General features: G+C 42.6%; 1 protein-coding gene across 11 annotated transcripts in view; it reads left to right on the top strand.

Annotated features, from left to right (window-relative positions):
- LOC145359914 (opioid-binding protein/cell adhesion molecule-like) overlaps positions 1-15,013 on the top strand; it is a 1,043,301-nt gene that overhangs the window by 921,085 nt on the left and 107,203 nt on the right. For all 11 annotated transcript variants that reach the window (XM_080214779.1, XM_080214778.1, XM_080214775.1 and 8 more), the window contains exon 5: positions 14,370-14,501. In XM_080214779.1, the coding sequence (XP_080070905.1) occupies positions 14,370-14,501 (132 nt within the window). The remainder of the gene's footprint in view (positions 1-14,369; positions 14,502-15,013) is intronic.

Here is a 15,013-nt window from a genome sequence, read left to right as displayed (position 1 = left end):
GCTTCTAAACTAGAATGATGGTCATATATTATGAAGCGAAGTGAGACCAGTTATGAATGCTCTCTGTTCATTTTTAATGTGCCCTGTTCAAATTAATTTTCACTGCAGTGGACTCTGTCTCATCTCTTCCATTAGTAGATCCAAAGCAATCTTTACTACCTTTAGCAAGAGCTAAAAAGAAATCTTGTTTACCTGCAGGAGGTCGATGACTTCTAAGGATCATTAATCTTGAAACTTTTTTTTCTGCAGAATAACACAAAATGAAGCTGATTAAAGCCTTTCCTTAAAACTCAGGGGAATAAATAATTCCTTGCTACTTTTAATTAAATGTTGCGAGAACTTGCTTAATTTAGAACTACTAAATATAGATTATAATGCTTTCACAATGGATGTAGGCAGTCAATGTGGCATGATATTAACTGGCAATTTCCGATATTTAGACTGTCAGAACATGCAAGTGTTAATTGGAATATGATGAGAAGCCCTGGCTATTTTACTTCAGACTGGCAGTGTTCTTAATGAACTAAACAGATAATTGTGCCTTGGATAAGGGATTTGTGATGGTATGCTGCATTTTCAGATCTCTGCTTCCTCTCAAAACGTCAGGCGCAATCTGTAATCTCGCCATTGCCTCTCTCCACCCATTCCATCTACCCGACCAATGTAATAAATGACCCATTGTCAAATCAACAGAAAACATTCCCAAACTTGCCTGCTTCAATCATCTTTATAGCAAGATTAACTGGAGCAAGATGGAATGCTGGTGTTTTACAAATGGTTCACGGAAAATAATGAAGTGAATTACAAGAAAGGAAGACCTTTGCACTTTCACTTATTCTGCATGTGGATGTTTATTGTATTGCGCTAAAATGCCAACTGCAGCATCTGTTGCCTCTTCCATCATGCAGTTTGTTATTCTGTCGTGGTTCCCCAAGACGACTACTTATTTAACCCGATTGAAACAGAGAGTCTGAGTTGTAATCTTCCAAGCAGTAGACTTTATTTTCCAGTACAAGAGAATAAAGCCGGGATGTCCGGAGCATTCCACAGAGCCCTCGGCTTACAGTCTTTTTATGCACATTTCAGCTCCATATCTCAAGATTCTTATCTCGCTTTTACAATGCGACCTCGTTTAGCCACCATTGTTTCTGTACTGACCCCTTATTTACCTTGCTTGAGATTGGTCACCCATTGTTACGTCTCTTTTCCTCTCGAAACCATGGTAGTTACATCCTTTGCCCTTATCTTTACGACTCTGCTTGTACAACAATAGTGGTTTAGCTGACTTAGGCCGAATGTGAAGAAAAACATGCTCACTTTATTCTTTCCTGCTTGTTACGATCATATATTAAGCTGGACAGCTGTATAGTACCCATTGTCTCCCCAAGTGACTGCTGTTTGCATTTGCTAATAAGTAACTGCTATACTACTTCTCTGGGTCTCCTGCTCTGATCACATTTGCTACACTTGATTATATTAGGTTACAAATCAGCTATACTTGATTACCCATCCCAATTCTACTTACCCATCCTAATTCTACTTCAAGGAAGACACTCTAATACTATCCGTGATTCCGTATTTCATACCCAGTTTAGGTACAATTGTTCAGTACAAATTCTCTAAGTACTAACATGCTTACATATTGAGTACAAATTTCCTTACAATTCCACCCTATGTTCAATGAATGGAATGACTATCATCTACCATTCGTTTCACAGATCATTGCTTGAGCCAACATTAGTTATTAAACATCTTTCAAAGGCTGACTATGATCCATTATGATTGTAAAATGGGGCTATTTGTTTATGGACACATTTTGTGGCTTTGGTGCCTTGAACCTTGGTGGTTAGCACCGCTGCCTCACAGCACCAGGGACCCGGGTTTGATTCCCGGCTTGGGTCACTGTTTGTGTGGACTTTGCACATTCTACCCGTATTTGCGTGGGTTTCTTCCGAGTGCTCTGGTTTCCTCCCACAGTCCGAAAGATGTGCTGGTTAGGTGCATTGACCTGAACAGGCGCCAGAGTTTGGTGACTAGGGGAATTTCATAGTAACTTCATTGCAGTGTGATTGTAAGCCTCACTTGTAACTAATAAATAAAGCTTTAACTTGATATTTTTCTTGCTCTGCTGTGGAAATATTGGCAGATGTGGTTCATGATAGCTAATAGACGGCGCTCATTAAGATAACATTCCTGAAGTTGTTTTGCACTCGAGTGGAAGCCTATTGTTTTGGTTGTTGACTCTGGAGTTAAAAGCAGAATACTGCAGATGCCAGAATCTGAAACAGAAAATACTGGAAAATCTCAGCAGGTCTGACGGCATCTGTGGGAGAGGATAGTGCCAATGTTTTGAGTCTGGATAACACTTCCTCAGAGCTCTGATGAAGGGTCATCCAGACTTGAAACATTGGCTTGAGTGACCCTGGGGTTGTTCTGTACCTGAGTTCCAGCATTGTCCATTGTGGAAGCGATGAATATGCTCATGGCGGAACAGGCTTGAGTCAACTGCATGAAATCAGAGATTATTTTGCATTCAGTGAGCGTCCTGTGGAAAATACCCTTCCTAAAGGACAGCTTGTTGACATTCTGGAAGGCTTCAGGCATGTTAACCACAGGTTCTGAAAACTTCACCCAAATCCACTACGTGAACCATTGAAGAATTGCAATCAGAGGCTAAATGAGCTGCAGCTATAATCATTCACAATTCCCATTTTGGGAATTTGTTTCCCATGTGAATTTTAAATTCTAAATTCAACTTTTAAAAAAATGATCAAACGTAGTCCATAATTTGTGAGCTGTGTTATTGCTATTTTTACTCACAACGTGGATGGAGGGTTGTGCGGCGTACTGCCTCAAAGCAGAAAGGTCCTGTTTTTCACCTCTGTGTCTTACAAGTGACTGACAGTCACTGTCTCTTGATTCAGGCCTTTGTGCAAAGGCTGTGCGGGGCTATCGATGCTATCTGCTGCTTTACCTCATGAAATATTTAACCCACGGTCTGCATATTGAAGCAGATGGGTTGCAGTTTGTTTTATTCATGGTAGCATGGCTCTTGGAAGATGCCTCACAATCTAGTCTCACTAGAGTTTGACTCCATTACCTGTTTCCCACAGATAACCATTATCAGTTCTCTCTCATCTGCAGTGGCTGCTTTTAAAGCTGGTGTCTGTCAAAGACAGCCAAGAGTTGAAAGTTATACAGACTTCAACTCCCAATGATCTAACTTGGGGCCAACATTCGGAAAACTCAGGAATTCAAGCGTAATGTATCAAAAGTCATTATTTCCACAGCAATAGCTGTGTTGTGTGTGTGTGTGGATTGCAGTGTTGCCTGAGGGAGTGTAAATGTTCACCGTACTGAATCCTGGAAAGCGGGCATTATCCTGTGAAAAGAGGTTTGAGGGTGACCAGGGAAGGCACGCTGGCACAGTGGTTAGCACTGCTGCCTCACAGCGCCAGGGACCTGAGTTCGATTCCCAGCTTGGGTCACTGTCTGTGTGGAGTTTGCACATTCTCCCCGTGTCTGCGTGGATTTCCTCCAGTTGCTTCAGTTTTCCCCCACAGTCTGAAAGACGTGCAGGTTAGATGTGTTGAGCCGAACAGACGCTGGAGTGTGGCAACGAGGGGACTTTAACAGTGACTTCATTGCAGTGGGAATGTAAGCCTTACTTGTGACTAATAAATGAACTTTGTATTCCCTAGAGCTTAGCAAAATGAGAGATTATCTCATTGAAACATATAAAATTCTGAAGGGGCGTGACAGGATGGATACCAGGAAGATGTTCCCCCTGGTTGGGGAGCCTGGAAATAGCGATTTCAGAATGGGGAGCGGCTATTTAGGACTGAGAGGTAGAGAAATTCCTCACTCACTGTTGTCGATCTTTGGAATTCTCTGCCTCCTAAAGTTGTGGATGTTCAGCTGTGAGAATGTTCAAGTCAGAGATCAAAAGACTTTAGGCCGCAGAGGATTCCAAGGAGTACAGGAAGACGTGGTTGAGGTAGAAGAACAGCTGTGACCTTACTGAGCTTGATGGGCCGAATGGCACATTTCTCTTGCTATTTCTCATGCTCATTTGGTCTCATTTATCCTTGCATCCCTAATTAATAGTAATTTCATATAAAAACAAACCCTGTGGATGCTGAAAATCTGAAACGAAAAGCAGGAAATGTTGGATAAACTCAACAGGCCTGGCAGCTTCGTGCAGAAACAGGGTTAATATTTCAGTTCTAAAGGATCCTTGAACAGAATCGAACCATTTCAATTAGCTTCACTGCACTGTAGGCCAAGTGAGTCACTCTGTTCTAAAGGGATTGCTGTAAGGTCCACCACCAGCTCCTAATGTTGCTCATCCCTTAAACATCTCTTGCTTTAATATTCAGTCTTCCCTGAATACCCAAGCACGTCCATGTTAGGAGCTTCTCAATTGTAAGATGTGCAGGTTAGGTGGATTGGCCAAGCTAAATTGCCCCTTAGGGGGCCTAGCTAAGGTAAATGCATGGGTTATGGGGATAGGGCCTGGGTGGGTTTGTGGTCGGTGATAATTCGATGGGCCGAATGGCCTCCTTCTGTACTGTAGGATCCGATGATTCTATGAATTGCCACTGTTGCGAGTTTCCCTTTTGATAGCTTATCGTTGCTGAGTGAAAGTTTAAAGTTTATTTATTTGTGTCACAAGTATGCTTACATTAACACTGCAATGAAGTTACTGTGAAAATCCTCTAGTCGCCACACTCTGGCGCCTGTTCGGGTACACTGAGGGAGAATTTAGCTTGATCATGTGGAGTGTGGCTGACATCACGTAATTCAGCACAGAACCAAGATTGAACATATGAGGTGGGATTTTCCGGCCACCCTCACTCCTAGACTGGAGAATCTCCACCCCAGATCAATGGACCTTTGCGTGGTCTGTGTCCTGCCCACTATGATTCCCAAGGTGGGTGTGATGGGAAAATTCTGCCTCTGATCTTCTTTAGTTTGCGTGATCTCATGGAGGGGTGGGGTGGGTGGATGCGGAGAAAAGAGGAGAGAGGGTAGTGAAAGCTGGGACAATGTGGGTGGATGGGGAGAAGAGAGGAGGGGGAGTAGTGAAAGCTGGGACAATACCTTTAGTCGGACAGTAAGCACGAACACAGCCAATTAGGTGGCGATCTCCATGAGGATTAACGCCAGCACGTTCAACCTCTGGATCCCCTACTTATTCCCAATGCTGGCGTCCCAAAGCCCATGGGAAAATCCTGGCTTAGCCAGCAACATGCCAAACAGACTGGTTGAGAGAGCCATAGTTTTCCTTTTCTGTTTTGAATGCATTTGAATAAATGGAACATCCTACAAGCCGCAAGTTGTCATTTATCGACTGCTTTCTGTGACTTGAAGCTGTAAGTAACCTGAATATTCATATCACTGAATATCTTGAGTCATTTTGTCTCTCACTTGTGTTGCTGAAGGTAAGACACCAAGATGTTCCTGTCAGGTTTATCGGGTACTGTGTTGAAAACATTTCCATGATGTAATTTCTCACTGGATTATTACACTGAGCCTTGATTAAGTTGCCGCATATCATTTCTGGCTTTTTGTACACATTTAGTAATGTACAAAATATTAGACACTTGTGTGTGGGTGCGTGTGTTGGTGTGTGACATTATACCCAAGAACCAAGGGTTCTTTTCCTATTGTTCAGTTGGGGACAGCGAGAAGGGTCTCTTCTTTCGTAGACTTATGGTTTTGTGGCTTTTTTGTTTGTTTAAACAAAGAGCAAAGCCAGATGGTGGTTGTCTGAAGACAGAGTGCCGGACCCCAGTGTGCACCATAACGTTACAGAATCTTGTGCATCTTTGCTGTGATGTGCAAGACTTGCTGCAGTATTCTCAACCCTTCTCACAAAGCAAAGTGGCAAGATCATGGTCTCTTCCACCCCCTCTCTACCAATGATTGTACTTAACAACACATTAGAGGGAGCTGGAGACTTCTATTGGTTGATTTCCCATATAATTTGCTATCATCTGGGACCTGAATCCTTTCTTTACTAAACATCAGGTACTTAGTACAACGATAGAAACTGTAATGATATGCAATTGCCTGTGTGCCCAACAGAAGCAAATAATCTCAACGGAATCCTTCCATTTGGTAAACTCTTAACGTTATGTGTGTGAATCAGCTGCTGCTACAGGGGACAAGCAGACAATCAGTTTGTAAAGTTGAACTTCTTCCTCAGTCTTATGTGCCACCATACTTTACTCTGAACGAAGGGCGGCACAGTGGTTAGCGCTGTTGCCTCACAGCATCAGGGACCGAGGTTCGATTCTCGGCTTGGTCACTGTCTTTGTGGAGTTTGCACGTTCTCCTCGTATCTGCATGGGTTTCCTCTAGGTACTCCAGTTTCCTCCCACGTTCTGAAAGACGTGCTGGTTAGGTGCATTGACCCGAACAGGTGCTGAAGTGTGGCGACTAGGGGAATTATACAGCAACTTCATTGTAGTGTTAATGTAAGCCTTATTTGTGACTAACGAATAAACTTTTATGTCCTGTGCAGGAACATCCTGGTACCTCTTATTTTTAAACATTTTTATTTTAAGAAATCTCCATTTTTACAAACAATGCAACAAACTCTCAATAATTGGTGCAGTACAGTGTAATTGCTTTTCAAAGCATACAGAAAAAGATGAGAGCACCAGTTGATTTGAATTATTCATGGCAAATGGTGCCTCCAAAGATATAAACAATGAAAAGATGTTTCAGAGATTGGGGGAAGGCCAGATAAAGCCATGGGTACATGGCAAAATAGTGCATGCTCTCACTTACAGGATATTGGAAACAGAGCCTCATAATGTATGGAAAGCCTTAGGGATAAGTCAAGACAACATGGAGCTCAACTTCTTGCAGCATCCAGAGCAAAGCTTAGGCTCCACAGGCAATAGAGTTTTGACTGGAATTTTTTCCAGCTGTTAATGCCAGTGGGAGCTCCTAGTCCTGCCAACAACAACACTCCACCTGCGGGTTTCCCAGTGCCAGAAGACCCCACCACTGTTGAACGACGCACCGCCTCCCACTGCTAGAAACATGCCCACCAGAAGGCCAGAGAACATCCCCTCTTTTTTTTCCACCAGGAAAGCCTTGGCACCAAGGAGAAGAGCCTCCTTATTAAGGATGCCTTCTCCCACACTCCTCCCTCCTTGCATAGGATAAGTGTCAAACAAGCTAGACAGTTCGCTCTCCAACCAAATGAAGGAGCCCTCTGCTAATAAGCAAAGGACATTTTCCCCTGCCTATGTCAAGATAGCTCATCAAGCTCTTCAAGCGTACTAAAACTTATGGATTGACACAGGGCCAAAGGCAAAGGCAAGATACCCACCCCACATCCTTCTAACAACAAGAATAAAACAGGATCAAATTTGTGTCTTAAGCTTCAAGTCATGCAGACAGTGTGATGTTCCGGCTGTCTCCCCATTCCAACAAAGGAGCATGCTGAGGGATGCATTCCGTTTATACCACTATGTTCCCTGCACATTCCCAGATTTTCTAGTAGTTACTGCTATTGCATGTGCAGCCAAGGAGAAGATAGGATATTGACACGAGTATAGAAAGGCTGATCAGCCAAAAAATTCTCGAACCGCGTGTAGGTGTGCACCAAAGCATTCTTCCCCATTACCAACTATACTGGAGGCACCATTGATACAAAACAAAACAATGTCTTTTGCTGGATATGTTCTCTGTCTGTATCTTTATAGGAGTCCATCAGAGATTCTTTGACCCCAAAGTAATAAAAATGCGGAAAGAAATTACTTGACGCCAGTAGTTCTAAGAGGGCTTTCCTCACCAGCTGTGAGTACTTGTTGGGACATACCCAATTACAACAAACCAGCCACCCACCTTGCCATAGCAGTGCTACTCAAATTAGACATGATGAGAATAAACAATACCACATAATATATACCATCATTATAAACGAAAGGGTTATATGAAATAAAATTGATAAATATCACACAGTCCTGGTGCCATACATCCTATCCAATGTGCTCCCCAACACTCTCAAACTCTTTAAGCTTATCAAACTACTAGTTTCAATTTTGACACAGGACCAGAAGCAGTGCAGGTAGTTCCCCATGCCATCTTGCAATCTGGCAGGATGAGGACATAAAAAGATCAAATCCGTGTCGTAAGCTTGCAGTAATTAGAGGAATACATTGAGGGATGCATTCCATTGTAAACAAATGGATGTCCCTGGGTTTCAGAGGATAATGGGCAAAATTCACCTCAGTGACCGTATATTAGATTACTGCTGTCACCATGATTAATAACATCCCAAACTCAAAAACCTGTAGAGGGTCAAGTCCAGTATGCATGATAAATTGCAGATTATGACTCCAAATTATTGCCATCCACAGAGTTTTTTATTCGTGGGACATGGGCATCCCTAGTTGCTCTTGGAGGGTAGTTGAGAGTCAACCACATTGCTGTGGCTCTGGAGTCACAGACCATGTAAGGATGGCAGATTTCCTTCCCTAAAGGACATGAATGAACCAGTTGGGTTTTGCTGACTAAAAACAAATTACTGTGGGATGCTGGAGTCTGAAACCAACAGAGAAAATGCTGGAAAATCTCAGCAGGTCTGGCAGCCTCAAAAAAAGCTGATGTTTCGAGTCCAGATGACCCTTTGACAAAAGGTCATCTGGACTCAAAACGTCAGCTTTTTTCTCTTAGAGATGCTGCCAGACTTGCAGAGATTTTCTAGCAATTTCTCTTTGGGTTTTTCTGACAATCGACAATGGTTTCACGGTCATCAGTAGATTCTTAATTCCAGATTTTTTTATTGAAATCAAATTCCACCATCTGCCATGGTGGGATTCAAACCCAGGTCCCCAGGACATGAGCTGAGTTTCTGGATGAATAGTCTGGTGATAGTACCACTATGCCATCTGTTACGAGGCGAGCTCGTAGCTAACTTTTTTTTTGAGAACTGGCTATCACATTTTCTTAATCTCAATATGAAAGTTGGGCGCATTAATCTTGATGGGGCACATCGTATCCTGTTTCCCAGTCCTGACTGCTGCACCCCCACCTCTTCCTCCAGCTTTCATAGTTTCAGTCACAGAGGTTTCAATGAAACTGTAAAACATCTGAAAGCTATCTGAATGCAATTTGTCCTGTTACTGAGGGTGACATCTGATGAATCCTTAAAGCTGTTCGACAATCTGACTAAGGTGTTGACAACTAAGCTCCCATTGGAAAGTCGGTCACATGGACGCCCCCCCCCACCTCCACCAGGCCCGGTTCTTGTCATCAATCAGGATATCTGGCAAACCCCGTAGCTTGTTTCCTGAGGATTGAAAGCAGAGCTTCAATTTGAGGAAGCTGCATTCTCAACAATAGGGATTATTTTCTCTGCTTCCCCACGCTTCTTATCGGTACCCTGCAGTTCACCAATGTGAGCACTGAAATTCCAGCCAAACCCCTTGACTCAAAAAGCCGAGTTTGTCCTCCATAACTTCCATCATCAACAATACCTTCGATGTTGCCGGGTCCGAGAGCCCTTTCGCTGACCAAATCGCCATAATGAGTGCTCGGCTCCACTCCAGCTAACCCCAACTGTTTCTTTTCATTGAGGATTTTCATGACTTGTCTAAAAAGCTTAACTGGAAATTCTTCCATGGACTCCCTACGGAGTTTTCACCCCAGCTTTAGGCACTTATGGGCTGTGCATTAAGACAAGTGAAAGGATTATAAAATGAGTAGCGCCAGAGCTGATAGGAACAGCTGTTCCATCGCGTGTATCCGGATATTTTTCCCTCAGTCAAATCCTGCTGAGTGGCTGAAGGCCACAAAACCCAAGTTCAACACAGCAAGACATCTGATTCTCCTGGTGTGTTCAAATAAAAGGTGAAGTTATTCCACATGTGGCAGCATTGATTTTCTGTTGCTGTCCTAGTCATCGCCGTTGTGGAATACTTACAGACTATATCGATGTATTGTATCAAAGTATTCCATGAGTCAGATTCAGTGGATGGCACAGTAGTTAGCACTGCTGCCTCACAGCTCCAGGGACCCATGTTCGATTGCCAGCTTGGGTAACTGTGTCGAGTTTGCACATTCTCCCTGTGTTGGCATGGGTTTCCTCCGGGTGCTTCAGCTTTCTCCCACAGTCCAAAAATGAGCAGATTAGGTGGATTGGCCATGCTAAATTACCCCTTAGTCTCAGTGGACCTTTGCATGGTTCACCCCCGCTTGCTGTAATTCCCATGGTGGGTGGGACGGGAAAAATTCCCTCCATCGTTTTCGCGCATGTTCTATTTCAGTGGTTAGCAGGCGTGCAATACGCATCATCAAAGCTTTGCAAATATGCCCCCAAGTGACAAACACCTTTCCTTCCCATTTCCTCCTTTCAATTGATGGAAATTACAAAATGAATTGCATCCCAGAGATCAGGTTAGTGACAAGAACTAATTTCAAAGGGGTTTTTAGTTACAAATCATAGAATCCCTACAGTGCAGAAGGAGGCCATTCAGCCCAACGAGTCTGTACCAACCACAATCCCACCTATGCCCTATTCCCGCAACTCCACATTTTCACCCTGCTAATCCTCTGACTCTAGGGTCAACTAGAACCAACAGGGTAAATACATGGGGTTAGAAGGTTAGGGCCTGGGTGGGATTGGTGTCGGTGCAGTCTCCATGAACTGAATGGCCTCCTTCTGCACTATAGGGATTCTATAAGTACGTTAACATAACTCCTTACAAACATGTGGCTGTCTGTTTTGTACTTATTTCGGATAGACTGAAATTTTCAGCCTGAGAGAAAGCAGATCTTGGGGCAACCTATTCGAGGAGATTTGATATTAACTTCTTTTCTGAAGGACTGAGTTTGATTCATTTGTTACCGAGTTTCCGAGGTTATTCTGCCTCATTGGGCAAATACTTAAATTGTGTGTGTTTGTGGATCTATGAAATATGTATGCTCAAATATTGACTGTCTCTATTGGTCCAGCGATAAACAATTGCTCCAGAAGTGGCAGAATTGAATTAATGTTCACTTTTATCCTTTTGCAAAGTCATTCACCTTTTGTGAATCCCGAAAGGGATGATCCCAGTTTTATTGTATCCGCGGGCTAAGCTTAATGAAGGTTTTCAGTTATGAGCGATGAAGCAAGTCATTTTGTCTGTTTGTGCTGCCAGTGGGTCATTCTCTCAGCCAGGCTGCACCAGGCAATCATATTTCTTCAGCTTTCTGTGTTGATATTGCCAAGGCAATGCAGTTAAGTGCAGAAGTGAGCAGTTGATCAGGAGTGTATACTGTGGCAATGAAAAACTCTTTGTACTTGTGAGTGGAAAGAAGAGTTGTCCTTTGGCAACCATCCTGTGCTTCTCAGGAATGCAGCAAATATCCCAGAAAGGAAACTGGGAGAGGTCGATGATGCGCAAACATAAATACAAACGAGGCCGATTTGCCCAAGTCAGTTTTGCATCGTCCAGGTGATCCTTGGGCTGCGTCAAAGTGCAGGTCATTGACGTGCAGCACCTTGACAAAGCTATGTGAGAGAATGAGCTGGAATCCTTATCTCTCCCCCTCCCCGCATCGTGTGAATGGACAGGATTTTCCAGCTGTCCTCACCGCAAAACCGGAACACCCTTCTCGAGGTCAATGGACCTTTGCATGGTCACTGTCAGTGCAGACTCTGCACATTCTCCCCTGTCTGTGTGGGTTCCTCCGGGTGCTCTAGTTTCCTCCTCCTATCCAAAAGACATGCAGGTTAGGTGCATTGGCCATAATAACTTCTCCCTCCGTGTACCCAAACAGGCACCAGACTGTGGTGATCAGGGGATTTTCACAGTAACTTCATTGCAGTGTTAATATAAGCCTACTTGTGATGTTAATAAATAAACTTTAAACTTTTATTCTTGATGGGAGAGTGCAAATACTGGGAAGAAGATTATTATGATGCTTCTTTATAACAAGTTGGAATGTTTCCAAGAAATGTGTCCTCTTGTACTAAATATTTATATTTTTATTTCTGCCGAAAATTAGTAATTTACTTGTGTCAATAAAATAATTAATGTGTACAAATTTAGTAGCAAAATATTTATAATTTCAATAACTTTTACATCAATTCTGATGAGTCCTTCCTGTGTGGTTAGTGAACGCGGGTGGATTCAAAGCAATTGATAGTCCAGGAGTCTTTTGACTCTCAAGTGGTCCACGGATGAAAATGTTTTAAGAACTGATGAGCAAGCTTATCCTTTCACTGGAGTCACACTAGTCTGCTGGTAACGCCATCTAACTGTCTCTTAAATCCAATCAAGGGGAGGGGGTGGGATTGAATTGTATTTACACTGGAACTTGATGCATTAAATAGCAAATGGATCATGTTTGCTCTCAATAATCTAGGATCCTGGAAGCCACCTGATATTCTAAATCCTGTATTTTAGCTGTGTTGCACCCTCGTTGATATTTATCCTTCAAAGGACAAGATTGAAATAAATGGCAGAATTTTTCCATTCCGTTAAACACTTGAATTCAGTAGCGGGCGGAACACAAACCATGCAAAGGTCTGTTGACCTCAGGTGGGATTTTCTGGTCTTGGGGCGGAGTGTGGCCGGAAAATCCCACCCAAAGTATCTAATTATTTGCTTGCTGTTTGTGAAACCTGGCTGTGCACAGTCTGGTTGTGTTTCCTTCATTACATTCAAAGTGACTCCACTGACTGCAAGGCAGTTTCTTGGTCTTGTGACAGGTGATATATAAATGCAATTCTTTGTTAATAATTCCAGAATACATTAGCCAAAAGTTCTTCAAAACATTAATCATTTGTAGTCAGATTTAATTTCAGAGCTGCTATTAGGAAACACAACTTTTTACTTGTTCACAGATAACGCAATTGTCCCTGCACCCCCTTCCTCCCCAGGCCCCAAAGGCCAGAGTCCCTCTCGCCTTTCCTTGTCACTGACTCGTTTCAATGTTATTGATTGGTTCTGTGGCCCCTGAGTTGGTCTTCACAGGGCATTGTTATTACCAGCAGGTTTCAATGCCCAGAGCTAAAGTGGCAGGGTGCAACCCAGTTTCTGCATCAGGCGGCCTCCGATTTGTTTAAAACTTATTCCCCCTACAAATAGGCAATTGTTGTGTTTGATAGCTGATTGGCAAATGGGAAATTGTTAGACAGCTACATACACACGCACACACATATACACACACACGCACACACATACACACACACGCACACACATATACACACACACGCGCACACATGTACACACACACGCGCACACACACACACACACACACACACACACACACACACACACACACATGCAAGACCCCAACAATGCAAGAATTAAGAGCAGGAGTAGACCATTCGGCACCTCTAGTCTGCACTGCCATTCGATAAGGTCATAGCTGATCTGATTATGGTACGAACTCGACTCCCTTTACTGCGCACTATTGACTCCTTTGTCAATCACAAATCTATCTAGCTCAGCCTTGAATGGATTCAATGACCCTGCCTCCACTACTCTCCGAGGGAGAGAATTCCACAGACTAACAGCCATCTGAGCAAAAGAAAATATCCACATCTCTGTGTTAAATGTGAGATCTCTAGTTTTTAAACAGCGTCTCTTCATTCCAGATTATGCCATACTCCCAGCGACCAGCCTGTCAAACTCTGTCAGGGTCTTATATATTTCAGTAAGATTACCTCTCATTCTTCTAAACTTTAATGCATATAGGTCTCAACCTGATCATAAGATGACCATATTCACCTCCGGAATCAGTTAAGCGAGCTTGCTGCTTTTACAGCAATGAATCCTTAAATAAGGAGGCCAAAATTTTACACAGCACTCAATACTTCCCTACTTTTATACTCGACTTCCCTTATAATAACGGCCAACATTCTATTTGCCTTCCTAATCATTTGTTGCAGCTGCATAACAACTTTTTGTGATTCATGTACCAGGGTGCCAAGATCCCTCTATACTGGATAGAGTTTGCAATCTTTTTCCATTCTTTCAGATAACATTCTGCTTTTCTGTTATTCCTGGCAAGGCAGACAAGTTCACGTTTTCCCGCATTATATGCCATCTGCCTAATTCTTTTCGGTCACTTAACCTTTCTCTATCCCTTTGTAGACTCTCTGTGATCAGTTGACAAGTTGTTCTCCTAAAAGTACTCTCTTTCGAATTTTGGGTCACCAGCACATTTAGCTGCATTTTAAATGGGCATTGAAATAACTCAGATAATAATTCAAAAGGTGCAACTGCTAATTACTCCTGTCTAGCCAAATTACTTAATCATAAGAAAGCTGTACAGTATGTGAATAGATGTTGACAAAAATGTACAGTTAAGGGATGTTTCTATTTCATATGTGCTTCTGTTTTCTGTTTCAGGTCGAGATTTAGTAGAAGACGAGTATTTAGAAATTATAGGAATCACGAAAAAACAGGCTGGAGAATATCAGTGCACTGCCTACAATGAGGTGTCGGATCCTGATGTACGAAAAGTAGAAGTAATAGTGAACTGTAAGTGATAACTTTTTATTCGTTTGTATTTGCTCAAGGTGACCAAGTTAGTGGTGCTGAGGCAAACATCCTTTCTAGATCCGATACAATCAGTGTCCATGTCAAGGTTTACCTGGGCAAGTTTTGCATTGGCCAAAATAAAGCTCTATTTGATTCACCAAACAATGTGCCTAAGCACATCCAATTCAAACGTAGCTGTCATTCATTCATTTTTTTGTAAAGCAGCTTAGCCATCTGTTTGGCTGTTTGCAAGCTTTGATAGCTGTTTAAGCTTTTGACCACCTTCAAAAGCACTGAATATCTTTAGTGACCTCTCCTGGGGAATGAGAGTTTGATGGAGTTAGCAAATTTATGAGTGTTGAAAGAATGCCTATTCAAGTGATGTGTATTTATTTTGATAGATTTATGAGATTTTGAAGAGGTTTATACTTTTTCAATTAACTTGTCAACTGATGTTTCTTTGGTTGAAGAGTTTATGAGCTTTTGAATGACCTCCAAATTTTATTCCACGG

Source organism: Carcharhinus amblyrhynchos, chromosome 29 (genome assembly GCF_965287045.1).
Source record: "Carcharhinus amblyrhynchos chromosome 29, sCarAmb.v2.hapA, whole genome shotgun sequence".
Lineage (NCBI taxonomy): Eukaryota > Metazoa > Chordata > Chondrichthyes > Carcharhiniformes > Carcharhinidae > Carcharhinus > Carcharhinus amblyrhynchos.
The sequence above is the reverse complement of the archived record's forward strand: the minus strand, read 5'-3'. Positions and strand labels throughout refer to the sequence as shown.